A 27476-nucleotide genomic window follows, 5' to 3' on the forward strand; every position below is an offset into this window, starting at 1 on the left:
GTTTTGTTTATTTTATACTTTGAAAAATCTGTGAATAGGTAACCCTTTTTTGAGAGATCCTCTTATTTTTCTAGCAATTGCATTTATATCCACAATTCAATATCCATCAAGGGATATATTTGTCAAGTGTATACAAAAGTTTCACTTCCCTCTGATCATCTGTATGTGTGTGTGTGTGTGGGTGTATGGGTGTGTGTGTGTGTTTGCATAACGCATTCATCCATTTTCAACTGTCGATCAGAGTTGAGCCAGTCAATAAACAACCAATATCAGCAAACAATTGGGAGAACCAAAAATAGATTTAACGTCCATTATTATTGCACCTTCACAAATACATATATGCATGCACGCATGTGTGTGTGTGTGTGTGTGTATTGGTATATATATTTATCACTTGGTTTCAAAGCTATTTTTAAAATGTAAATTTAATAATTTGGCAGTTGAGAATGATGGTGAAATGTTTTAGCAAACGAACGATAGGCGGGTGACAAACGGTTGCTGAGATATTCAAAGGGGGGGGATCATTCATCCTCTAAATAAAATTACCACATGACCATAGTAAAACGTTATACCAATTTTGTATAATATGCCACGCGCCTGGCGGGGTCCCCCTTTTTCTACGTCACTGACCTCCCGCTGGTGCTGCTCTCTTTGTTTCTTTTTATACCCTTGCAAAAAGGGTATATTAATTTTGGTCAGAAGTGTGCAACGCATAGAACGAAGCATCTCCGACCATACAAAGTATATATATTCTTGATCAGCACGACGAGACGAGTTCAACTAGCCATGTCCGTCCGTCCGTCCGTCCGTCCGTCCGTCCGTCCGTCCGTCCGTCCGTCCGTCCGTCTGGATCAACGCAAACTCCTCCTAGACCGTAAGAGCTACAGAGCTGAAATTTTGCACGTAGGCTTGTATATACTGCAGGCGTTGTATATCTCAGATTCAGCCGGATCGGACCACTATATCATATAGCTCCCATACAAACCCCAAAGTCACGAACAGTGACTTTTCTCAATAACTTCGTTATTTTCTAAGCTATTATCGTGAAACTTAATATTAGAGAGTTTACTACGCCTATAAGCGACTATGCCAAATTTGATCAAGATCGGGTGACTATATAATATAGCTCCCATACAAACGGCCAAGTCACGAACAGTGACTTTCTCAATACCTTCGTTATTTTCTGAGCTATTGTCGTGAAACTTAATATTAGAGAGTTTACTACGCCTATAAGCGACTATGCCAAATTTGATCAAGATCAGGTGACTATATCATATAGCTCCCATAAGAACGATTGGTCGAAAACAGTGACTTTTGTAAATAACTTCGTTACTTTTAACGCGATTGCTTTTAAATTAAACATTTCTTAATTTAATATATATGTTAATGACTGTGCCGAATTTGATAAAGATCGGGTGACTATATCATATAGCTCCCATAGGAACGATCGGTGGAAAACAGTGACTTTGATCAATATCTTCGTTATTTCCTATGATTGTAGGCCTTTCTTTCTCAAGCTTAAGCCTTTTTAGATAAAACGTTCTTCCACATTGATGGCTAAGAGGTAAGGATAGAGTTACCAAAAAAGTTGCAAGGGTATACAAACTTTGACGCGGTCGAAGTTAGCCCCGGCCCTCTGGTTTTTTTTTTTTTTTTTCTTCCACCAATTTGCGAAAACTTTCCAGTCTGTCGCACAACAATATGAATGTTGTTAAGGAGGGAGAAGGGGGCCGCAAACAACTCCCAAAAATATGTGTACTTGCGAATATATTTTCTTATTTTTGCAATTAGCAATCACGCTCTAGTCTAGCTTTATTTGTGTGTGTGTGTACCTAGAGTGCAATTAGCACATCGCTAACGATTCGCTTAATCCCCCCCCCATATCTATAATTCACTCCTTAATATGTTGTATGCGTGCAAATTAAATTAACAGATAGCCACAAAAAAGTAGCAAAGTTCAGAAATGACATCGTTTTGCGTTGTGCGATTATTATTTCACCCACTTCCTTTATCAAATTAATGATAGATAACTCTTTGTATCGTATTCACTCAGAAGGAAGCTGCTTGATTAGCATCAACAGCAGAGTCGGTCTAATCAAGGCCGTGTCTGTCTAAACAGTTGGATCTGAAAGATCTACAACCCTTATCATACATTGCTCCGTTCCTCGTTCTTTGAAAACTGCAAACGGATGTTTTCTTGTAATATTTAAAGTAACGCTGTTATTTTTTGCTGTTTTGGTACTCTTAACTTTGTTTTCAATATCTATCAGTTCATCAAAGATCATAAAAATCGTATTAAAAAGTTGATTCAATTGGCAGTTGGCGTGGCTAAGGTCCTCGTGTAAGCAGGACAGCGTAAAGTTATTGCAAAGCCCTTGCAAACTTTTCATTGACCAAGTCAAAACACACTGTATGGAGAGACCTTCTGCATACTCTTTTATTTCTCAAGGTGATCAATGACTCGACTTCTGAGTGGGGCAATATCATCTAGATCGAAAGGGACACCTTTTCCTATCGATCCATTGCCAAGAAAATGTTTCACAGGTGGCACGCGTTGCCTAACAGTTATTAAAATGCATATTGTTGAATAAAAAACCAACTCTTGCCAAGTATTTTCCCAATAAACTGGCTCTGGCGCACGCAATCCAAAGTCAAGAGTCACAGTATTAACTGGGCTCAGAGGTGGTGGGTGACCTTTGTATTGAATTTAATAAAGCTAAAGAAAACACAATAAGTGATTGTTATATTATTTAAGAATGAAAACGAAAAGAAAAATTAAATTAATATTTTTGTTGCGATTGATTCAGTCGGTCGTTCGTTTGTTCGGCTGACGTAAATGCCGCTATACATTGCGTCATTATGTGTGGTATGGGGGGAGAAGCACAAAAAGAAAAAAGAGTTGAACAACACAGCAAAGAAAAATAGAGAGAGAGAGAGAAAAGAGAGTAAGAGAGAGAATGAACGGGGATGTGAGTGTACGATGGGGCTCTCTTGTGTGAGATTTGTTGTTGTAGGCATTTTTGATGGCAGTGACGCATGGCTGGTCGGTCCCGTCAAAGTTTACCCCAAAAATAAAGGCGGAGGCGTGACACTGCCTGCCTGCCTGCCTTGCCATATGTTGAAAAGGCTGCGATGCGAAGCTAAAGAAAGTAAAACGTACCAAACTATACACATACATATATAACAATCTAGGGAGAGAGGCCCATGTGAGTGGGTTGGGAACCTATGCCCCAATCGGTTTGGAGTACTTCATGGCTCTAGCCATACAAATATCCTCAAAAATAAGTAAGAAATTCATCAAAGGTCACTGGAATGACCAACACACCCACAAATACACACACACACACATACGAAAACTCACAGTTTTATTTAACCAGGTCGACATCGGCTTAAGCTATTTGGAAAGGGGGAAAAACCGCAAACGTGGTATGACTAAGATACTTTTTTGTACGAATCGCGGATCAGGGTCGGCTGCACTTAAATACTGACAGACAAAAATCTCGTGCGGATATACATACATAAATCGAATTTAATAAATCGCTTTACAATTTTAGAAGTGAATCACAAATGATTTCGTTCTTTCTTCTCCTCCTCTATAGTATATTATACTCCTTCTAGAAAGAAGTCCCCTTTGGGTGTAGTGTAGTGATTTTAAAATCTTATCAACAATCTTGCTGTGGATTTCTATAACTCTCTTTATCAACTTGTTTATGATGTTGTCGCCTTTTGTTTTTATGATAGAGAAGATAGAAATAATCCGGTTTATAGTTCTGCCAGCTAGTAACCGAATTAAGACTAACTACTAACTGCAAAACGAGGTGCGACGCTTAAATTATGGCAAGTAATTTGACTCTTTTTGAATATTTGTTTTGGGGCACAACCAACAAAAAACATCACCTCAGATCTATACATTTTCCAGTCCAGTCTATGGCTCTATAACCAATACAATTTTTGTTTAGGGTTTGTTGTTGTTGTTGTTGTTGATTAATTAGGCAATTCGGCTGGAAGCTTTTTGTGCTGTTTCTATTGCTTTTGGTTTGGGTTTCGATAAGATTGCGATGGAAATATTTGTGGTTATTCAACCCCACCACCAAATCACTCGCTAAATTGTCAAGGTCACTATTGTATTATTGAGAATTTGTTTCCATAATTTTGACTACTAAAAACTAACTATAGTGAGCTATAATTCATCATTGAGGGAGGGAAGTGAAGTGAGCCAAAATTAGTATCTAGATTTGTAGAGTTTGCAAACGGAACGCTGTCTGCTACGAAAATTAGTAGTAAAAAAACTTATCAGCGTTTTGGTAGGATATATTAACGTTGCACTTGTGCAATGTTTCCTCTTAGGCGACATTTTAAGCTTATACGTATGAAATTTATGGCCATATCTTCTCTCAGTTAGTTAGTTATTACTTTGTGAAGTTTTCCATCACATTAAACTACTATTAAGACGTATGTATTTGTAGTCGTGGGGGAAACGATCTTTGGGGTAACCATTTATCACCAATGTATCATCTTAGTTAACTGTTTGTGATTTCCCAAGGATAATTTATCGATTGTGTTATGTCTGTACGAGTCGGATAGAATAGAATATGCCTAAATTTCAAAGTGAAATATGAACCTCTTTTGTGTTACATTTTAATCTTCCAATCAGCTGATTGACGATTGTTAGTGTTAATCAGGATTTCTCTTCATGTGCCATTCCCATTCATTCCGTTGCATCGGCATCAAAATTAAACTAACTTTAATCCCCAGCGATCAAAAGTCAAAGTCGACTTTAACAGTATATGTACATTTATTTACAATAAATATTTATATATATTTTAAATTTGATTTAAATGTGAGTAATTGTGTATGTCTTAACTAGAACTTATCGCATTTCGAATACCAAAGACGCAATTTCCATTTGCTCTGATCTCTGTTCTGATCATGCGGGGCGGTCAGCCAGTCTCTGACACATCCCCAACCCACCCCCAGCCCTATCTTCATTCTTTCATACACCCACTATTATATACATACATATGTACTTACCACATAGACATTTCTTTTTGGTTTTCATATCCATTTCCTTTGTGCATTGTTGTCCGTCTTTCATTTCACTCGTCTTTCCCCTTTGTTTTTGTCTTTGTCTGTTATATTATGTACTCTTGTTCTCATTATTATCAACATTATTATTATTGTTCACGATGTTGTTTTTGTTTTTCTTGGTGTCGGCGATATAAATGGCCGCCTTTTAATACTCTGGCGAGATTATCATTTACGAGACCGAAGAAGAAGAACGAGAAATACATTTTTGATATTGATTTGTTATCAGTAAACGACAATTTTCATTGCATATTTTGTCTTTAGGTCTAAGATTTTCATACATAATACCATAAAAACTCCACTGTCCGTCTCCCTGGCCCTTGTGTTGGCAATTACTTTCATCAGCTGATTGAGGGTCTAATGAGTTTTTTTGTTTTCATTCTATTCCATTCCATCCTACACTCTTCCCTCACTTTTAACTAATTCAAATGGGTTTCAATACATTATTTCAATTCCAATATCCCCCTATTTGGTCATATGCTCGCTTTCGGCTCTGATCGATTAGGTGTTAAAGTTAGTGGATGTGTGTGTCTGTGTGTGTGTGTGGGGTTTAGGCTGGAAGTCAGGTCTGTTGTTTCTTATTACACAATTTTTGGATGTGGTTAGGAGGGGTCATTCACAAGCAATACCAGAAATTCTGCACTTTACCCCAAGTAGCTTTTGAACCTTCTCTTCGACTAGCCGTACACTCGTTGGTCTATATTGGTGTTTGGCAAATAATAAGCTCAACTAAAAAAGGATAGTTTGCATTTACCATTAAATTAAATGCAAACATTCTGTCAATTTTCGTTTCTACTTTCGCTTTTGGTTAATTTTTTGTTTGTTGTTTGTGGTGGTGGTTGTGGTTGTGGTATTGTCTTTATTTCTCTTCGTCATCGTCGTCATTGTCGTTCTAATTTTGACAAACGACTTTTATTTTTATGTCTTTGCCATATTGGCTAAAGACGCAAAAAGAAAACCAAACAAATTAGTGCCTCGCTATAAATATATACGTACAAATGTATGTATGGAAAATGATTCTTTGACTACATCTACATCATTTGCATTGAGTTCTTTGAATCCCTGCAATGGAATCGATAATTTAGGTATAAACCTTGGCGGCGTCGCACCTGTGTGTCACCAACAAACCCTTTTTCCGAGTCCCAACGATTATCGACATGCAGGAGGTTCAAGTCCAGAACTCATTTGCTATGTAAATTGGAAGTTGGCGTTTATTTTCTTCTCTTTTTTTATATACCAAACAACCAACACGTGGCGACAATGAGCGGTGATGGTTGGGTTGGTCGTAGAGCCTGGGATTCTCCACTAAAAAAGGGTGTTTATAAATAGAATCGTAGAATAAAAATGCTAGAAACCCCACCACATAGCTAACCAGCAAGTAATCATTGTAGTCGTTTCACCGCCCGTTGTATACGCCAATTTAAACCGCGTCAGTCGTCGGGGTCACCATTTATTTGAAGAGTTTTCCTAAGCGCTTGTAGTATTATTGATCTACTGATCGATACAAAGAATTCGGACTATAGACTATGTAAACATAGCTTGTCTCATTATAACCGCTTTCGTTAAGGGTATAGACAGATATATGTACATATTTGTAAAATCGTGTTGGTCGTTATAGGAAGGTAATATAAAACCAGAAAGGGGTTTGTTTTTCATTTTTTGCCTTTTCTTTCGGATGACATAACCCCGAGACATGGATACTACATGCATATACAATATTCATAGAGAATGACCAACCGACTAAACAAGTTCAGGTTAAGTCGTGCTTGTCGAAAAGATACTGTATGTGTGTATGTACATATGTACATAAGTATTTGTGAACCCGGCGACACCAGCAAAAACGGACTACAGTGTATGTATGTATATTGCGTATTTGCTTTCATTTCACATTGTCCTTTTTGCCTTCCATAATCATCATGGCCCCTCCATTATGGACACTCCTCTAACTTGCGCTAATGCGTTGAAGGAGAAAGATGGTGAGATGGTGACGGGTTTGAAGTAGTCCAGGACTCTTGTGTGCTGTGCGTGTTTCAATTTAATGTGTGGCGGCAGTAGTAGTAGTAGTTGTAGTTAGTGTAGAAACAGGGGGTGGTCGGTCAGAGTAGTAATAGGAGACTAATAGAGTGTAAAGGAAAGAGATGGAGAGGCCTTAGAGGCGGAGAAGATAAAATCGTTAAAATGAATGTACTAAAGTATTTCAATGTTTGCACTTGAGCGCCGCGGCCGACGACCAACAAAAACTTACATAGCTTAGATGGATTATTATTCATCATATATTTCTTGCTGTTGTTGTTTTTGTTGCTGTTTATATACACTTGAATGATTTTGTTGTACATGCATGTGTGCTCTCGGCTTGAGCTTATTTCTTGTTTGATTTAACACCTCTACATTAGACACACACACCCACACCCACCACCACACGCACAACACACACACACGTACATTGTTTTTTTATTCCCTTGATAAATTCTGCAGTTGTAAATTTAATTTTTTGTTCTTTCGTCTTTTTTTTTAAGTGTGCTAATACAGATAAGATTGAGAATATACAATATTAAGTTTCCTAATACAAAACAATCTGTATAGAAGGCCCTTAATCAAAGATAGTGACGAGAAGAGGGATAGAAGAGTGGGTGGTGGGAGTCGAGGGGGCAAGATCAGGCATATAAACTTTATTTGGCTGCCAGTAGCTAAAGAGAAAGAGAGTAGTGAGGAAGAGAGAAAAACCTAATGCAATTTTTGTGTTTTAATTATCGCTCGATTGTTGTTTTTTTGTTTTTCCAGAGCCTAACGCTAGCCAGTACTCTCGCATTCTCTGTCTCTTGGCTCGTGCTATCTTTATCTGTGCTCCGTGTCTCTCTCCCTATGTGTGTGTGTAATTCCCTCCCGACCCCACAACATTATTCAATGTATGCGTGTGCTTGTTTCTTCTTCTTCGTGTTCCATTACCACGTTGTTTCACATTTAGTAGTCGTCGTCGTCGTCGTGTGCGTCAAGTGTGTGGCGCGAGAATGATTATTTGGAATTTCAATTCCGTTTAGTTTAGTTCATTCGCAACCTTTCATCTGCTGCGGCCGCACATGCTGCGGTGCTTAAAAGCAGCAACAATAACAACAAAAACGCAAAAAACCCAACAACAACAATAAGAACATAATCAAGCGCGACGCGCACATTAACAATTCCAAAAGGAAATTTTAAAAAAAATTGTTTTTTTTTGCCTTTCTTTTTCAAAAATACTGTTGTGTTTTTTTTTTCCCACAAAAAGTATTTGTTGTGCGGATTTTTCTTCTTGTGTGTTCGTTCGTTCAATCTGTGTGAGCTATAAATAGGCATCAGGCAATAATTACAATTATAATAATAACAAAAATAGATAAATGCAATAAAAATAATCTTTAAAACCAAATATTAATTATTAAACAGGCAATGTGACTTTAACGTACCACCAAATCAAATTACGGACGGTATTATTAAAGTGATCAAAATAATTACAAAATAAATTGAAAAAATAATAAAACAAACTTGCAAATTTGTCGAAGTAAATTCGAAAAACTTAACCAAAAAACAAAAAAGGTGCCCAAAAACTATATAAAAACAATTGTAAAACCCAAAACCTGATGGCAACAACAGCAAGAATTGTAGTAGCAACAGAGCAGCAGCCGTCCGCGGTGAACGTTCCAAGCAGCAACAACATCAGCAACAACTGTAACACCAAGAACAACATCATCAGTGCCCCCATTAAAATTCCATTGAGCGAACGTTTTACCACTCAAACATCAACGGGATCGGCGGACAGCGGTGTAATCGTTTCGAGTGCCTCACAAAAGCAACTCTGCAGCGGCAGCGTCGGTGTTTCAGTATCGCAGACAACATTGCAACAGCTGCAACAGTTGCCAGTGCGCAGTAGCAGTGGCTCACTTAGTCTTCACGGATCGCAAACGAAATGGCAAAAGAAGCAACCACAGCAACAACAATGTCAACTATTGCTACTTAGCCAAGATTCGGGTATTGAGCATGTTGATGTTGTTGTTGGCGGCGGTAGCAGCAGTGGAAGTGGCAGTGGCAGTGGTAGCTCTGGCATAGAGAATGGTGTTGTTGTAAAGTCAAAGGATAAATCATCACCTAGTGATGGTCATTTGAGTTCCTCATCCAGCATTGCTAATGCTGGACGTGTTGGTGGTCGTGGTCGTGCAAGAGCTGCATCCGCTCTAGAATTGAGTAGTGTGGGCAATCATCATTTACATCACCATGGAGGTGTTGGAGGTAATGCCCTTAGACGTATCAAGTACAAGAGTACACATAGTACGGGTACACAAGGTTTTGATATGGAGGATCGTATAGATGAAGTTGATATATGCGATGAAGATCGCGATCACAATCACGATGATGACGATGATGATGATTGTGATGATGATGTTGACGTTGATGTAGATGAAGAGGATGATGGTGTGGCCGTAGATGATGTTGATGCCGATGATGATACACAGTCAGGCATTATAATTAATATGGACAAAAGTCGTACTCATGATCAGCAGTCGGCAGAACATTCACCTCCTTCTACACATTATCATCAGCGTATGGAGCAGCAACAGCAGCAGCATCTCCCATTGGATATGGCTCCATTGACCGTAGCTGCTGCTGCTGCCAAGAAGCGTAATATTAAAGATTTGGCCACCGATGGTCATATTTATTTTCCATTATTAAAAATCAACGAAGATCCTCATATCGATTCTAAGTTAATTAATCGCAAAGATGGCCTTCAAGATACAATGTATTATTTGGATGAATTTGGTAGTCCCAAATTGCGTGAGAAATTTGCCCGCAAACAGAAGCAACGTCAGGCCAAACAGCAAAAGGCGATCCTCAAGCGTGAACGTGAGGAGCAGCGCAAGAAGCGTAATACAACAGTGGCATCCAATTTGATGGCCATCACCACCACAACAACCACCAAAGACCAACACCAACAGCAGCATTGTGATACAAATAGTGTGATAAACCAAAATAATCAGTCGCAGAACGGCGATGATGATGTTAATGATGATGATGATGATGATGTAAATGATGCGGCGGCGATGATGCATCAAAAACGTCCGCGTAGTCATAGCCAAGATATTCATTTTGATACAACCACCACCTGCACCACCACAAAAGCCAACACCACCCGCCATGCACACCATAATGCCAATGAAGTGGACAACTTTATCGGCAGAGATAGACATAATCCAGATAATGATAATGATGATGATGATATTGAGACTGGTGCCGAACCAGATCTAGATGATAGCTTGGAGAATGTTAAGACTGCCAAATTGGCCAGAACACAATCCTGTGTGAGTTGGACAAAAGTGGTGCAAAAGTTTAAACATATCTTAGGTAAATTTTATCCTCTCTCTCTCTCACACTCTTTCCCAACAAATTAAAAGAAAACTGAAGTTTGCCTCGATTTTTCTAGCCTAGCTAAGAAAAATTCTATCAATCGGCTGACCCGCCTTAATCCAAAGATATGAATTACACAGACATGTATGTAGGATTAATAACATGTATATATAAAAGTGTTTACATAAATTTAACATTTGTTTTGACATTGATAGCAAGATCAGTTTTAATGCGGGTCAAAGTGTATTTATTATATGTACCTTTTACATATTTATTATACAACTTTCATTTTTTCCACAATATTTATTAATATATATTTTTGTTTTTCTCTCTTTCTAGGTAAGTTTTATATTCTACACCAAGATTAAATCAAATTTATTGTAGCTATAATTTATAGTTCAATTTGGGTAAGCGATATATATGTACCTTATGTATATTTGTGGATGGTTAAAGGTATTTAACATGAATTTAAAGACGTTAATAAAATTAGTTAGGACCAAAAAAATGGTCTCTATATCGACTAGAAATGTCGTAGCACCTTAACAGATTGCCGATATGATATATCGATTACATTCAATCGATTTCGGTCTCAATTATTATCGATTTGCATCAATTGGATGGAGACATAATAGTTGTATTCAAATGTGTGGGTTCTATCCGCATATATGTATATATAATATATTTGTTATATATATATATTTAATATTAAGAAGAAAAAAAATGAAAAATCATGATCCCTTTATTGTTGTTATTGTTGGCGGCACTGATAATTTATTGCTGACGAATGGGGCACATCCCACAGTCCTATCGAGCGACAGTCAGTACGTCCGACCGACCGACTCCATTCACCCTCTAACCCTCCTCCCCGTCTCATTTTTCTTCCCCCTTTTTTAAAACCTCAATAACAGACCATAATGATGTGTGTGATGGTTGTGTTTTGACTGATAAGCGAGAATCGAGAAGGAGAATAGCTATAACAACAACAACAATAATGGGGACTGATTTATACCAGCTGATGATGATGATGATGATATTTATTTTTTTACTCGAGAGACTTCTTGCATACATTAACTTATATATATTTTAATATATTGTCTTGTTGTTTTTCTTCTTTTTTGTTAACAAAGTCATTGTGAAATTCTCGAGATTTCGCAATAAGAGAGTTAAAGAGATAACTTATTACTGATCCTTGCCTGATTCTAAATGATAAGAATTCCCGCCAGCTAGATATGAGAGGGTTTTATATGTAGATGTTTTATTATTATTATTGTTATAATTGTATTATATGATGGATGACGGTGGCGACAATGATTATAAAAACATTTTTGTTTCCACCTTCCACACCCACCCTCTGTTTCTCTTTCTCTCTCTCTCTCTCTCTCACACTCTCTATCTCAAGATCGCTGCCTGTCGTGCTCGTAAAAAGCGAGTGGCGAAATCTAAACTTTTCCAAAAATAAAGACCAGAGAAAAAAAAAACAACAACAAAATACATATATTCTTTTTTAAATTTATATATACAAATATAAAATAAAAGTTTGTATGGGTGTGTGTAAAGCAGCTGCTACAAATATAGAAATGGAGGCGTGTCACTGCTTCTACTGGTATACCCATTACCCGGAGAGACAGAGGGAGAGAGTATATTAGTTTTAACTTGTTAGTTTTGCAAATATTTCATTGATCTTGCAGTTCTCTTATTATGGGGGTCCAGGGTAAACACAAAGTCGGCTGATCAAAACTTGTTTTTATTTTCTTCCTCACTTCCTATCATATCCACTCTACCCCCCGTTCTTTTCCATCAGTTCATTTCACTTTGCTTTGACAGCTTGTTTGCTTGTTTTGTTCGCATTTATTATTCTGATTTGATTCAGTTTTTGCTGTCAGAGGTGGGGGGTTTGGTGGGGAGGGGGTGGGTATTGTTGGATCAGAGACAGCATTTAATAAATATCTATGTTTCTGCTCCTATTTTACACCGCCAGCTTGCCCCGCACGGAATCTGTTTATCCATCTTTTTTCCTATCCTCAGTCGCTTCCCCATATCTTTACTTATTTTTTGTCGGCACCTTGTTTTCAATCTAATCAATCAACAAGGCAGGTAGCTCTCTTTACCTACTACCATCTACTACTGCTTTGAGTAGTTGTGAAAGGACTTTCTAACAAACAAGTGGGTTTTGGTAGGGGGTTGGGAACGGAACGCCCTCCAAGTCCAGCCATCCAAGTTGAAGCCCCGATCATGAGATCTCTAGTATATATGTACATGGAACAACATATATATGTATTTTGTGTATAAAATCTATTTTATACCGATTGTTTCCATGTGGAGGGGTGAACAAACGTAACCTTGATAACCTTTGCAAGGTTTAAAGCATTTTAAATAACATATTAAAGGTCGGTCAGCTTGGGCAGCTGGGGGGACATTGCCAATAAATCGTCTCGTCAAAAATATACATTTTTGCGACATATTTAATTGTATTTCGATTTTTTGGTGAGAGTAGAATGCGTGGTTTTATCTTTGATTTACAGGTGAATTGTTTGATATTATTATGTATTTATATATTATTGATTTTGAATCATGTGAAATTTTATTGTATATATCTAGCTCTTCTTTACATACTCGGCAATCGTCTTTCCTTTCCCTTTACCCACAATTAATTGAGTTTTTATTTAAACAGCTGAGACTCAAATACACTCAGAGAAAGATAGAGACAGATAGAGAAAGGGAGAGAGAGAGAGAGAGATGAGAAAAAGAGACTGAGAAAAAATGTATTTTTCATTTCGACTGAGACTGGCCTCTCTTATCGATTGTTGTTCATGTTGTTCTCGGTGTATGAAAATGGCTTCCATATGTTGCTGCCTCTCCTGGCCGACAACCCCCCTCGGCCGTTTCCCCCGCCGCAGTATAACGGCCCACCGACGGCGACGGCGCTGTTGCTGCTGTCTTCTGCATACTTTTTTATGGCTTCTTTTGCAGTGAGCAATTTACCGCTAGCACCTAAAAGTATGCAATGAAATTTGTCACAGGGGAAGAAAAAAAACCTCAACAAACTTGCAAACCAACAACACAAACAACAATATATCAGCAGCAAATGTGAAGTAAAGTGAAATGGCGACAAAAAATGATGATGATGATGCCTGCCAAGTGCTGCAAGTGCTCCTCCTCCTCACTTGGGGCAGAGTATCTCGTGATCTCGTCTGTGTCGTCGTCTCATTACCCTCTCAACCCCACACACACACTCACACACACACATCACATCTCACAGTCGTCGTCGTCAACGACAACAGCGTGTAAAATAGTGGCCAAAAAAATCAAAAGCAAATAAAAAACAATGTCGCATTATCAAGCGGTTTAAAAGGACTTTGAGAATACCCTACCTTAAAAAGCCATTTGTTTTATCAAATGATTTGTTTTCTCCTTCCTATGACCTTTTGTAAGGACAAAGTATTCTCCATGTTGGGGAATATGGACATAAGGGTAAAAAATAAAGTGATAGGGCACAATTTGTTGAAGTGTTTTTTTTTTTTTTTTTTCCAGCAACCTAGTGGGAGGTGGGGTTGTGATGGGTGCTAAGGGAGGGAAAGCACCTGTGATTAAATTTGTTAAACTCAATTGTAGATGATTTTGCGTGTATGTAAAGAAGTCGGTGTCATTTGGTTGCTCTCATCCCCTCCCCTTCCCCTTCCCCTTCCCTTCCTCCATCACTATGACATGCGCTGTTGTTCCATTTAGGTGTATACATACATATGTGTGGGTTGTTGTTGTTGTAACGTCGGGCACTTCCAATCTCAATCCATCTGCATCATTAGCCCCTCTCCGCTACCTCGTTGACACTTACACCACCTGCACTGAGGTTGGGGGAAACTGCTGTTTGGTTTTGGTGCCAACAGCTTGTATATCGATTAGTTATTGTTGTTGTTTTCGCAGTATTTCAATTGAAAAAGATCGATATTCACAGACATGGAAGAAAGCTCAGATGGCAGAGGATGTGAAGAGAGTATAGAGTAAAGAAAATTCGCGAAACTTTCAGTTTGTGTTCAGATAGGTTTCAAATGAACTGCTCAGCACTTAATCCAATTCTGTGTGATTGAAAAGGCTTGAAAAAAAAAAAACAAACGATCAAAATTCAAGTTTTTGTTGTTTCCTAGACTGGACTTGAGATCTGTTTTGCGCTTGCTCCGATTTGTTTATATTACTGAGTATCGGGAATCAACAACAACAACAACAACGGCTCCAGCAAATGATAGGCACACATGAAACGTTTGTTTGTGCGTTGAACAGTCCGTCAGCCAGAAGTACCCATGCTCTGTCTGTAAGTTTCATTAATTCGCTGTATATGCTAAAAATCAACATTTATTTATAGAGAATTTGAAACTAGAATAGTCTTTAAAGCTAATGACGATAAAATGTTTATTTTATTGGTAGCTCACTCCTCCCAATAAATGATCGAATATACATTTTGATTTTGTGATAAATCAATTTTACCGGAGCCAGCAATCCCCCCTTTCCTTAACGGCAGCAAGGACAAGAGTCAAAGTGATTGATCTGTTGCCCAATTGATCACAGATAGAAGCTATCTATCGTCTGTCTCTGATGCCCTTGGCTTTCCCTGGAGAAAGAGCTCTTTCTCCCTTTTAGCCTTAATTTCTTTTATGTTCTATTCTTCATAGTTGTATCTCTTCTATCTGTAATTAACTTTCTCTTTTTCTCTATCGTTGTCCCTCTAGCTATCTTCTGTCTCTCTGTCATTCTTTTCTTCCATCCCTTTTTTCCTCTCATTATCTTTCAGACACCCTTCCATTAAGCTTTTTCTTTTCTCTTTTATTCTTCTCATCTTTGTCTATATTCCTCTCTGTTTCTCTATTTCTTCTTTACTTTAATCTTCTTTTTTTTCTCACCTAACTAGACTAAACTACTAGTTTATGTCCTCTAGTCCAAGTGATTCTTCTATTAATCTAATGCCGTCTCTCTCTCTCTTTATTGTTTGTCCTCTTTGCCGTTTATTATTAATTTTTGGGTTTTCGGGGTTTTGTATTTTAATTGATTCATTAAAATGAAATAAATTTTGATTTCAAATCGCATATATCCTTTGATTGGGCTTTATGTTTATTTTGTCTGTTGCTGGTGGCTGCTACATTGGGCTGTCTGTCAAGCAGCGGTAGGCCGTGCCATGTCGCATGCTTCGCTGCGCTTGGCCGTCGTTGCCGCTCATTGTCGCATTGACGCAACGTCGGATTGTCGTCCATGTCTACGTCAAGTCGACAGAGTGCTGGCCATCGGTTGTCTTATCATCTTTGTATTTTCTTTCCTTCATTTCGTTCCTTTCCTTTCTGCCATTTTGTGTGTGTGTGTTAGTTTTTTTTTTTTAATTAAGTAAAACGAAAATGAAATAATTATGAAATTTTCATTACGCGCGCGCGGACAATGTATTCATTGGCCCATTGGCGGCGGCGCCTTCATCATCTGACGGAGGACGAGGTGAGGCGGGAGAGAATGGGAGAAGGAGGGGCGCGATCGTAGTTGTCCTCGCTGATTGGTAATCGGAGATTAACGATGATCAGCGACGATCGACGACAACTTCGACGACGCCGACGACGTCCACGACGATGGCGATCCAAACGATAGCCAGCTATAAAGAAGAGGGACAAATTGCTTTTTCTTCTCGGTTTAGCCAATTGTGCAACGGAAGTTCAAGCGTTCGCAACGTACAAGTGGATCGAGTCGGATCGATTTATAATAAAAAGCAAAAAATAAAATAAATGAAATAAAAGAAACGAGAAAGATATATATTAAAATCAACGACAAACAATAATACACAAAGAAAGAAAGCAAATTTAAGAAAAGTCGATTTATTTTCGGATTAGTGTTAGATATATATATATTTTTTTTATTCTATATTTGTTGTTGTTTGGTTACCCATACAAACACACAAATACAGTGCATTTCTATTTGAAGATCGATTGATCTGTGATCGATTGTTTGTGTTGTTGTTGCTGCTGTGGTTGTTGTCAACGTCAAACGTCCGCGAGGAAAGTTGGTCAAGTGGCTAAAATAAAAAAAAAGAAAAGAAGGAAAAAAAAAAAACCAAAACAACAAAATAAAAACCTATCGAATCCACACGCGCGCGCGTTCATCTGCACATGACAAAAACTGAACTAGGCCAATTGCAAAAAGGTAGACAGGCAGCAGCAGCAAACGGCGGTCAACCAATCGCTTTGAGTCGCTGCTAAAGATATAGGTCAAAAGTCAATCAGAAAAAGGAAGAGAGAAGGTGCCAATGATGGCATCCATACCACAGCCGCCCCGCCCACGCAAAGTGGTGCGTGTGGTGCGCAAGAAAAAACGTGCCATCAACGATAATAGCGAATCTGATGGAGCTGTGGAAACAACCACAGGCGGCAATAGCTCTGGTGGTCAAAATACAGGACGTCAGAATTCAATTGATAGCCATCGTGGCGGCGGCGAACAGAAGGAGGATCAACAAAGTCGTCACTACTATAATGCACCGCTAGCCGAAATTGAGGCTGTGCGCCATGCCCATGAAGTGGCCACAGCAGCGGCGGCTAGTACCAGTCGACCCTGGACCCCGATGCCACCACGCAAGCCATCCGGCAGTGGTTCCGGCGCTAAAGCCAAAGCCAAAGCCAAAGCCAAGGCCAAGGGCAAGACCAAACAGGGAACAACAGCTGCAGCAGCTGCGGCTGCAACTTCAACGAAAACTAAGGGCAAAGGGCAGGAGGAAGGTGGCGATAGTGATTTCAGTGATTTGGATAGCGATGACTCATCTAGCGATGATGACGACTCCTCATCCTCCAATTCTACTTCTTCTTCATCTTCCACTTCTTCGTCTTCATCTTCCAATGATAGTTCATCTTCAACATCGCCCGCGGTGCCTGCTGCTGCTGCCGCCAATGGTAAAACCCGTGTTGCGACCTTGCTTAATCCATCCTCTGCTGCTGGCGCTTCATCCTTGGTGGCAGCATTGAAAAAGACCAAATTGCAAACCCGTTCGTCGCACGCAAGCACAACATCCACATCCTTGGTCAATATCGGCAAACAGTATAAAGATCCAAGTAAACTCGATTAAAATGTCATATGTGTCCTTCTCTCCTTCTTCCCCTACGTCTCTTCTTCATCGTCAACGTCGTCGTCGTCGTCATCGTCATCGTTATCATCAGCATCATCATCATTCTAGAGTGTCTCATCGTCATCGTCTTGTTCGTGATCGATCGTATCCCTTCATTTCCCCGCTCCTGTTTCACAAAATCCACCCACAAAACAAACCGCGGCAGCCGCCGCCGCCTTCGCCTGGGATAGGTAAAATGTAGCAGCACCTGCCATCGCGCTGCTGCCATCGTTTGAAAAATTTGCACTAATGCCAAGATTAATTATAAAAAAGAAGCAAAAAAGAATTAACAAATTAGAATGCAATTGCTGCTAAAGCGAAGATCTATTCGCCATATTACCAAAATATATACATATATACATATACATATACATATTACCAAAATATATACATATTACCAAAATATATACATATATACACATATATAAATATACATACATACATATATATATATATATATATATAAAAATGCACACACAGACAGAGAACACCCGCATCTACATACCGACCAACCCGCACTACCCAGATTCTACCCATTGGATATGCCGTCTCAAGGAGAGAGGCAGTGCGAAAAATTGCCTAATAAACCGTTTGTTGACATTGAACCCGCCCCCCTAACGTTGTGGGTATTAGTGGGGAGGGGAGAAGAAAAGTGAGAGGCGAATGCAAAAGGGACACAAGTCCTCTCTCAACTTCCCCCCACAGTCACCCACTTGATCATTTTGGTGTTGTTACCTGCTACTCCGCTTACTCTTTCCCGGTATCCTGCAATTATGTGTGGCTGTGTGTGTTAACTATTGAACTGATACTCCTATATATTTCTTTTTCTCTTATAACACCACAACAACAAACGCTGTGTGTTGTGTGTGATTGTGTATGTGTGTGTGTGTATGCGTGTGGTGTGCGCGTTTCTTTCTCGTCGCGCTTAGGCATGAAACAATTGATCGGCAAATTGAATGATTTGTGGCCCGAGCACAGCGTCGCATTGTCCATTCCAAAGGAGGTCGATAGGAGCAAGGAGAAACTAGAAGGCGCCTGGGAGACAACAGGTATTACTGCTTGAACAAAAACCAATTGTGTGTATGCGTGTGGGTGAAAGACTCGAAAAGATCTCACAAAGAAGGATATTTTGAGTTTACTTGATATTTTTCCTATATTTTATTCCAAAAATTTAAAGACTTGTGAAAAGATTGGCACATGTGAGATCTCTCTCAACTGTCGAAAAAACCGAAAATGAGGATCGTCTATAGGAGTCTCGAAGATCTCAAGGGTCCTTAGATATGTTTGCTAGTAACGCAAGAGAAAAGTAAATTCTATATACAAATCTCTTTTTTAAAAACTTTCCAGTCACCGAAAACCATTTACATTATGATAATGACTTATTGCCAAGATGTAAGAGAATCCACAAAAGTTTTCCATGAATGGCTCTCAAGTTCAATTCTCGTCGTCTAGCCATAAATATTTACCTTATCATTACATATACATTGTAAATGGATAGATTTTAAGTGTGGGGGGTAAATTCAAAGGAAAATAAATTTGAGATTTTGTTAGACGAGAGGTCTAGGATTTCTTGTTAACGACTTTAAATTAATTTTCTCATTTCATTTTTTATGTGCTTCTGCAGGCCGCGATGGTTCCAAAATCACAACAGTTGTTGCAACGCCTGGCCAAGGTACCGATCGTGTACAAGAAGTCTCCTATACAGATACAAAAGTCATTGGCAATGGGAGCTTCGGTGTTGTATTTCAGGCGAAACTCTGCGATACTGGCGAGCTGGTTGCAATCAAAAAAGTTTTACAAGACAGACGATTTAAAGTGAGTTGTTGAATGAACACGAGTTAGATAAATCAATTCAATGTGCTTTTTTATGTCTTTACAGAATCGTGAATTGCAAATAATGCGAAAATTGGAGCATTGTAATATTGTAAAACTTTTGTACTTTTTCTATTCGAGTGGTGAAAAGGTAAGTTGATCAATATTCAAATTTAAAAACGAAAACAAAATGTGCTCTTGAAGTTGTCAACTATAGCAAAGGAACAAAACAAAAAACAAATGAAGAGATGAATACAAATGTTTATACTCCTTAGGGCCATTGTTGCCCATAGGCAACATTTTGTGCAGGGCAATTAAGTAAGGATACTTTTAATTTGATTGATTTTTGTTTTTCCATTAAGTTGGCCGAGTTTCCGATCGATTTGGGCATATTTGCCAGTGTGCTTAAGCCACAGGTAACAAACAAGAAAAGAAAACAAAAAACAAAAAAAGAGAGAAATCATCTTGTTTATCCCATTTGATGCTCCATTGCAATTTCTTTCTATCTCTCTTTCTCTCTTGCTCCTGCTCTTGCATCTCTCTGTCTAACATGTTTCAAGTTGTTTGTAATGTTTTGTAATGCTAAGAAAAATCGAAAATATTCATCTCTTTGACTAATCACAGTCGCAACTAAGTCAAAGCTCTCTTATCTCTTTAGTCTCAGGTTAAATTCTTCACACATTTAAATAGGCTGTACTCCTCTCATCCTAGTTGCTAGTCCAATATTGATCTTAAAGCATGCTAGAGTTTGCAACTTCATTGAGATCCCACATTTTTCAGTATAAGGCTATAAGAGGATACTCTGTCTCTCATAATCAAGACATTAAAGCGGAGGTGAAGGTGGCAGGATGGGAAGATCTTCAAAAGAAAAGTTATTCAAAGTTTTGTGTCTTCTTATCTCCGCCTCCGCCCCAAGCTTCTTGAGATTAATTCTGAATACTTAAATTCCTTTGTTTCGTGTTTTCCTTTAGCGTGATGAAGTATTTTTGAATTTAGTCCTCGAATATATACCAGAAACCGTATACAAAGTGGCACGCCAATATGCTAAAACCAAGCAAACGATACCAATTAATTTCATACGGGTAAGTTTTAGTTAGTTGTATTTATGTATCGTCTAATAATTGTTAATTTACTCTTTAATTATAGCTCTACATGTATCAATTGTTCAGAAGTTTGGCCTATATCCATTCTCTGGGCATTTGCCATCGTGATATCAAACCGCAGAATTTGCTTCTCGATCCAGAGACGGCCGTACTGAAGCTTTGCGATTTTGGCAGTGCCAAGCAGTTGCTCCATGGAGAGCCGAATGTCTCGTATATCTGCTCTCGGTATTATCGTGCACCTGAGCTCATATTTGGCGCCATTAATTATACAACAAAAATCGGTAAGAATTATATACATATGTACATATAAATAAATACTAATGCTTATGCTATGCTAATTTAACTCACTCTCTCTCTCTCCCTCTCACTATATGTATGTATTATAGACGTGTGGAGTGCTGGATGCGTTCTGGCTGAATTACTTTTGGGCCAGCCAATATTTCCCGGTGATTCTGGTGTCGATCAGTTAGTTGAGGTTATCAAGGTTCTAGGCACACCCACAAGAGAACAAATACGCGAAATGAATCCAAATTATACGGAATTCAAATTTCCACAAATTAAGAGTCATCCATGGCAGAAAGTAAGTTTGTGTAAAATATATGGAATATTAATATAGTTATCACAGAAATCAATTCCTTTTGACTCCTTCCACTCCTTTTCCTACTTTTCAAACATATATGATGGCATTCAGTTTCTTTCTATTTGTCTGTCTATTCTCTTAGTCTCTTTCATGTATTTTAATGAAATATATGCAATAAATTGCTTAAAACCCCGTCCCTCCCCCCTCCCAACACTTGTTAATTGTAACCTTTTTGTGCTTATATGAAGAAGAAGATATACAAATATATTGGTGATGCTTGCCGACGCCGTCATCTTCGTCGTGATCGTCGTCCTCCTCTCCAGGCGCGCGTGCAGACCTAAGAAATTGTCTCTCATAACTCTTTCATTTGTTGTTGTGTTAAATGTTGTCAAATATTTAATTGAAACTGTGTGTACATAATACTCGTTGCAGTTACTACTCGAACGCACCCAATTTCCAAATGCCCTAAACCAGAAACAACAACTAAGAGTAAGCTAGAAAACAAAGGAAACAATACATTCAAAACTGAGGCAAACCAAAAAATAAAAAAATATGCTTTAAAAACAAAAAAAAAAAAAACACAATGCTTTAGAAAAATCATTCAAGCAATGCTTAGAGATATGTGCATATATAGATCTCGATCTCAATCTCCTTCATATTGAGTTCATCGATTTCATTGCATATCCCATAGCCATAGCCATTGCGCTTGTTGCCCGTCCGCCTCTTGCCAATGGAACATAGCTTGCCAGGGCTTTGTCATTGCTAGCAGGATTAGCCTTGGATTATTCGAAACGAATTCTAGTTTCAAAATATTGTTATATGTTGTATGATTTGTTATACATGGTATAACAACAGAGTATAACACGAGATCTGTAGGCAATTCCTATGACAACTTTTTGGCTTTCTTGCACGCTACACAATCCCAATTGATTCTTTGATCAAACTGATTATGAACCCCAGGATCTCGTATAGAAAATATAGGATATGTACATATATATATATATATGAGCTTTTTCCTTGCTGAGCTGCACAGATCATTTTTCATGCATTTCTTTCCATTCTTTATGGTTTATTATTGTTCAACTTTTCTGTGTTTATTTGCCCTTGCCCTGCTCGCCACGCCCTGTTCTGCCCAGCCCCGCCCTGCCCTGCCCTGCCCGCCTTTGCCGTTTGTTCGAAAGTTTTGTGTGTGCGCGTTTTTAATATGTATGTGTTTTTCTTATTCTTTTCTTTGTCTGTCTGATATATGTATGTATGTACATATATAGGTACATATGTATGTGTATGTTGTGTGTGTATATATTAGATGCCCGTTCATCCTCGTCCGGACTTTTGAGATTGGTTACCTATTATTGTCCATTGTCCTTTACCCAAAAACCGCCTTCTTTTGATCCTTTCCTTTTATTTGAAATCGATGAAATAACAAATATACAAGCAAACAAATTAATATACGATTCTATTTCATAGGTTTTCCGCATACGCACTCCGACAGAAGCTATTAATTTGGTATCTCAACTGCTTGAGTACACGCCCAGCGCTCGGATTACACCGCTCAAGGCATGTGCACATCCGTTCTTCGATGAACTGCGCATGGAGGGTAATCACACTTTGCCCAATGGACGTGAGATGCCGCCACTTTTCAATTTTACAGAGCATGGTGAGGTCCCCCCCTACCTAAGCCACACCTGCATCCGTATATGGTGTATTTATCCATCCTTATATCGTTTTTTACAGAGCTCTCCATACAGCCCAGCTTAGTGCCACAGTTGTTGCCAAAGCATTTGCAAAACTCTGCCGCCACTCGTTCCTCGGCCGGTGGACCAGCGGTCGCTGGCAGCGCAGCCAGTGGTTCGACCAGTGTCTCGTCAACGGGTAGCGGTGCATCAGCCGATGGTGGTGCCGGCCAGCAGCAGCCCCAGCAACAGCAGGCCCAGGCGTCAGCAGGAGGAGCAGCAACGGCTACTGCAACTGGTGGTGGTTCCGCCGCATCCGCATCATCAGTGTCCGGAGCCGGCGGTGGTAACAATAGCAATACTGCCACTGGAGCGCCGACAACAACCGGAGCAGCGGCTCCAACAGCATCATCAGCAGGAGCAGCAGCAACAGCAGCTGGATCCGCTACTGCTGTGGGAAGTGGCGGTGGAGGTGGGGCGGCAGTTGCAGCCAGCGCTATAGCCACGACTAATTCTGGTGGCGCTACCGTAACAGGTGAGTGAAGCGTTTGCCGAGCCACCAAGAAGCAAGAAAGCAAGCAAGCACCACTAACAACCCACTCACCCAACCAACCAACCCACCCTACAATCCATCCATTCATCCATCCAATCAACAAGGCGCATTCCCCCCCGGGTTGCATGCTTTTTATAAACGACGAGCCTCTGCGGCGGAGTATCCAACTAATCATGTGATGCCAATAGAACAAGACTCTCCCAAGCATTAAGATGCTTAATACTTCAGCAGATCTAACGACTTTCCTCTCCAATATACAAATAGACTTTCTAATAATTTACCTTATTAAATAAATCTACAATTTTTGGCATCTCCTTTTTCCCCGCTCTCCACAAAGTTGTCTTTTCGCTCGTACAACGCATTATCAAAATTATGAAATTATTTGTAGAAATGATCAGTGAGAGATTCCCCCCTAAAGTGAGGGCCAATTTGGAATCATCGTATTAGATGAGATGATCTATAGTAGAATCTAAACGAAAGGTCCTTTTCCTACTGTTCATCAGATCCCCGGACAACTAAATACACCTCTCACCCGCCCTGTCTGTTCTCCACGTTCCCCCCAATAGTCCATCTTCTGTGTTGAGTTCATTATATTAATATAAATAAACAAGATTATTGATTACTAGTCACTTATATTAGCCCTTTCCTATATACATATATATATATATATATATTCTATTTATTCTATCCTCTTTCTACTCATCAACTCATCTCATCGCTTGGGATTGCATCCAACCAATCATCTAATCATCCTCTCTGCTCTTGAATGAATAATTGGCATGATTTTCTCTCTCTCTCTCATATTGTTGTAATTTATTGTGTATACATTTCATTATTGATAACAACAATTTTTGTTATTTTAATTTTCTTTTTAATTTCAAATTTTTAATTTTTCGTATTTTTTTGTCTTTTTTTTTCTTTATTTCTACAGATTCATAGGGGAAATAGTAAACATATATATATATACCTATATATATTTATATATACGCTATACCTCCATAAACACACACACACACACACACATCTATAAAGAAAGCCGGCAAAGTTATACATATATATATATATATTTAAAATACTTTACACACACACACACACACAACAGCACACAATATACATAAAACTAAAATTAAATATAACAACAAATATATAAAAAAAACAAGCAAAAAAAAAAAAAAGCAAAAACAAAACTATCAAACATGTTGAGGGATTATTTCAAATTATTTCAAAATGTAATAACTAAACAAAAAGAAAACAACAACAATAACAAAACACAAAATGTAATGCAAAAAGTGGCATGCAAAAGCAACAATTTGCTTTTTTCATAAACAACAACAAAAAGGAGGAAAAAAAAAAAGAAAATTTATTTTAATCTAATCATAATGAATTAACTTATAGTGCTGATTGTTTGTCAGAATCAAAATAATGTAGATGAAAGAAACAAGAAACAAAAACAAAAAAAAAAAAAAAAAGCTTCCTACACCACCAACAAGCAGTTCCCGGCCCCTCCCACTTACCTTAATGATTCGAACAATTGTCATTCTTTTTGCCTACTTTCGTTTTTTTTCTTTGAAATTAATTTTTTTTTTTAAATTATGTCATCCACATTTCTCTCCCACACACACACACATATATATATACATATATATATATATACATGAACAGAATTGAACTAGAAAAATTACAAAGAAAAAGAAGAGAAAGAATTTCAATTGATTATACACATATAGATAAACACACACACACACACACACAGACACAGACACTATGTATTTCTATATATGTATATATCTTTATATATATATATATAGTTATATAAAATAATCACACAATGGCATAAACACAATGAAAGTTAATAATTAATGATTAAAACGATTAAACAACAAAAAGAAAATGCAAACAAAGTAGAACTGCAGAAGGAAGCAAGTTGATAATAAAGAAAAAAGCCGAACCTATAAAAAAAAAGATTATGTTAAATTCTTTAATAATAAATAATTATAAAAACAACAAAATAAAAAAGAAAAAAAAGAAACTAAAAAAAAGCAATTAATTACTAAAGAAACAAAAAGGAACAGAATTGGGTAAACAAATATCCCACAATTAAAATTAAAAATTTTAAATCTATCTTTATTAACTATATCTACTTTATATATATATATATATATATGTATGTATTTATATATATAAATAAATATCGTGTTTTTTTTTTTTTTTTTGCATTATGTATACCTACTACACAAACATACATATATTAATTAAATAAATAAATTATTTTTATTTTTATTAAATAATTATTATTTTGTAATAAACGACGCGAGCGGAGGAGGAGGAGAAGGAGGAGTTGGACGAGCAGAAGAGAAGTAAACAAATAGACGAAGAACAAGAAGAAGCAACAGTAACCGCAACAAAAACAAACAAACAAACAACAACAAGAAATAAGAGCTAAATACAGCAACTAAACAAAAGAAAAATAAAATAAAATAAAATACAATACAATAAATGATTTGTATATTACATTTAGTATGGAAATGAAAGCAAAAACAAATTAGTAACAAAGAAATAACTAAATAACAATTTAACTTACTCTATAAATAGATTATTATTATTATTATTGTTTTTTTTTTTTTTGGTTTGTTTGTGGTTGGTTGTAAACGTCATTGTTTTCCCTATATATGATGATGATTACGCATGTATGTGTGTATGTATGTATTATTAATTAGCAAGTAAAAAAAAAAAAAAGGAAACAGTTAAGCGATGCGAAGCGAAACAAACAACAACAACAAGAACAGATGATGAGCAATGAATGCTAAGATAGAAATGTGACAAAGATATAAGTATGAAGAAGTAAGGTAAACATACAAAGGTACATTCATGCATACATACAAACAGATATACACATGTGTGTGTCTGTATGTATGTATGCATCCATGAATTGGGATTGTATGTGTGTAAGGTTTAGTTGCAATATATATGTGTAGATAAAGTCAAGAAATTTAATTCAAAAAGCAGCAAAAAATAAAAGGAGAAAAAAAAAACGGAAACATAAATGAAACTTTAAAATTAATTGCGAAATGATGATGAGTTGTGGTATTACACTCCCATCATAAATATATATATATATATATATATATACTTACATAGGGCTTGCCGCTGCAACAAGTTGCAGCAATAAGAAAAAAGGAAACGACGATATGATTGATGATGAGCGAGAGAAACAACAATGATGTGTTGTTGATGATGCAAACGTATATATTTATTTATATAGTTTTATTATTATAATCAACCTTAAATTAAATTAATTATGCTAATTATAAACAATTGATAAAACGAATACAACAACAGCACAGCAAAAACCACAAAAAAACAAACAAGAAGAAAGAAACGAAAAAAATAAGGAAAATTGTCAAATAATTGCAGAAATTATATGCTTTTTTGTGTCCTAGAAATGTAGTCAACACACACCCACACCCACACACACACAAACACTTACACCCACACCCACACACAACACACACATACATACATAAAACACAGCTACGCCTGACATTTTGTATACATACATATGTATTAGTAATTAAACATTTGAATTACAATAACAATAACAACAACAACAACAACAAACCATGCTGAAAAACAAACAAGGCAAAAACAAACAAACAAACAAACAAGCAAACAAACAGCAACAAAAACCGTAATAAAATCATATTATTAAACAAAAAACCGACCGATAAACCGACTTTCTTTGCCACCTCTCTCTCTCTCTCTCTCTTTCTCACCACCACCCCCAGCGACCCAACCATTGTCACACTCTCTCATTTGACTTTCACTTTTGCTCGCTCGCTCGCTCTTGTTCTCTCTTTTTATTAGTCGCAATTGTCTGTCTGTTGAGATTTTCTCTATGGTTAATTTTTTTTTTAATTCTTTTACTTTTCCATATATCGCTTGTTGTGTGTGTGAGTGTGTGTCAGTGTGTGTGTGTGTGTATTTTATTTGTTGTCGTTTTTTGGCGTGGTAAGCAATATCTTGCATGCATTTTTCTGTTCTCTTTCTCTCTTTTGCTATCGCTCCTGATCAATATTGCGCCCACCCACTCTCTCTACACTCTCTACATTGTGTGTGTGCGTGCGTGCAGCTTTGTAAAACAAAAATCCAAACCAACCAAACCAAAAAAAACAAAACAAAA

The 27476-nt window shown here is 37.7% G+C and overlaps 1 protein-coding gene across 9 annotated transcripts in view; it reads left to right on the forward strand.

Moving 5' to 3' along the window:
• sgg (shaggy) overlaps positions 1–27476 on the forward strand; it is a 49194-nt gene that overhangs the window by 18863 nt on the left and 2855 nt on the right. For 4 of the 9 annotated variants that reach the window (XM_068303099.1, XM_068303100.1, XM_068303102.1 and 1 more), the window contains 7 exons: positions 19200–19390; positions 19455–19538; positions 20359–20469; positions 20534–20771; positions 20877–21070; positions 22538–22727; positions 22805–23278. In XM_068303099.1, the coding sequence (XP_068159200.1) occupies positions 19200–19390; positions 19455–19538; positions 20359–20469; positions 20534–20771; positions 20877–21070; positions 22538–22727; positions 22805–23278 (1482 nt within the window). Of the gene's footprint in view, positions 1–8220; positions 10453–16713; positions 17523–18504; positions 18625–19199; positions 19391–19454; positions 19539–20358; positions 20470–20533; positions 20772–20876; positions 21071–22537; positions 22728–22804; positions 23279–24227; positions 27014–27476 lie in introns of those variants that run through there. The other 5 variants (XM_068303104.1, XM_068303097.1, XM_068303098.1 and 2 more) reach the window with 5 other exon arrangements.

Source organism: Drosophila tropicalis, unplaced genomic scaffold (genome assembly GCF_018151085.1).
Source record: "Drosophila tropicalis isolate 14030-0801.00 unplaced genomic scaffold, ASM1815108v1 contig_158, whole genome shotgun sequence".
NCBI lineage: Eukaryota > Metazoa > Arthropoda > Insecta > Diptera > Drosophilidae > Drosophila > Drosophila tropicalis.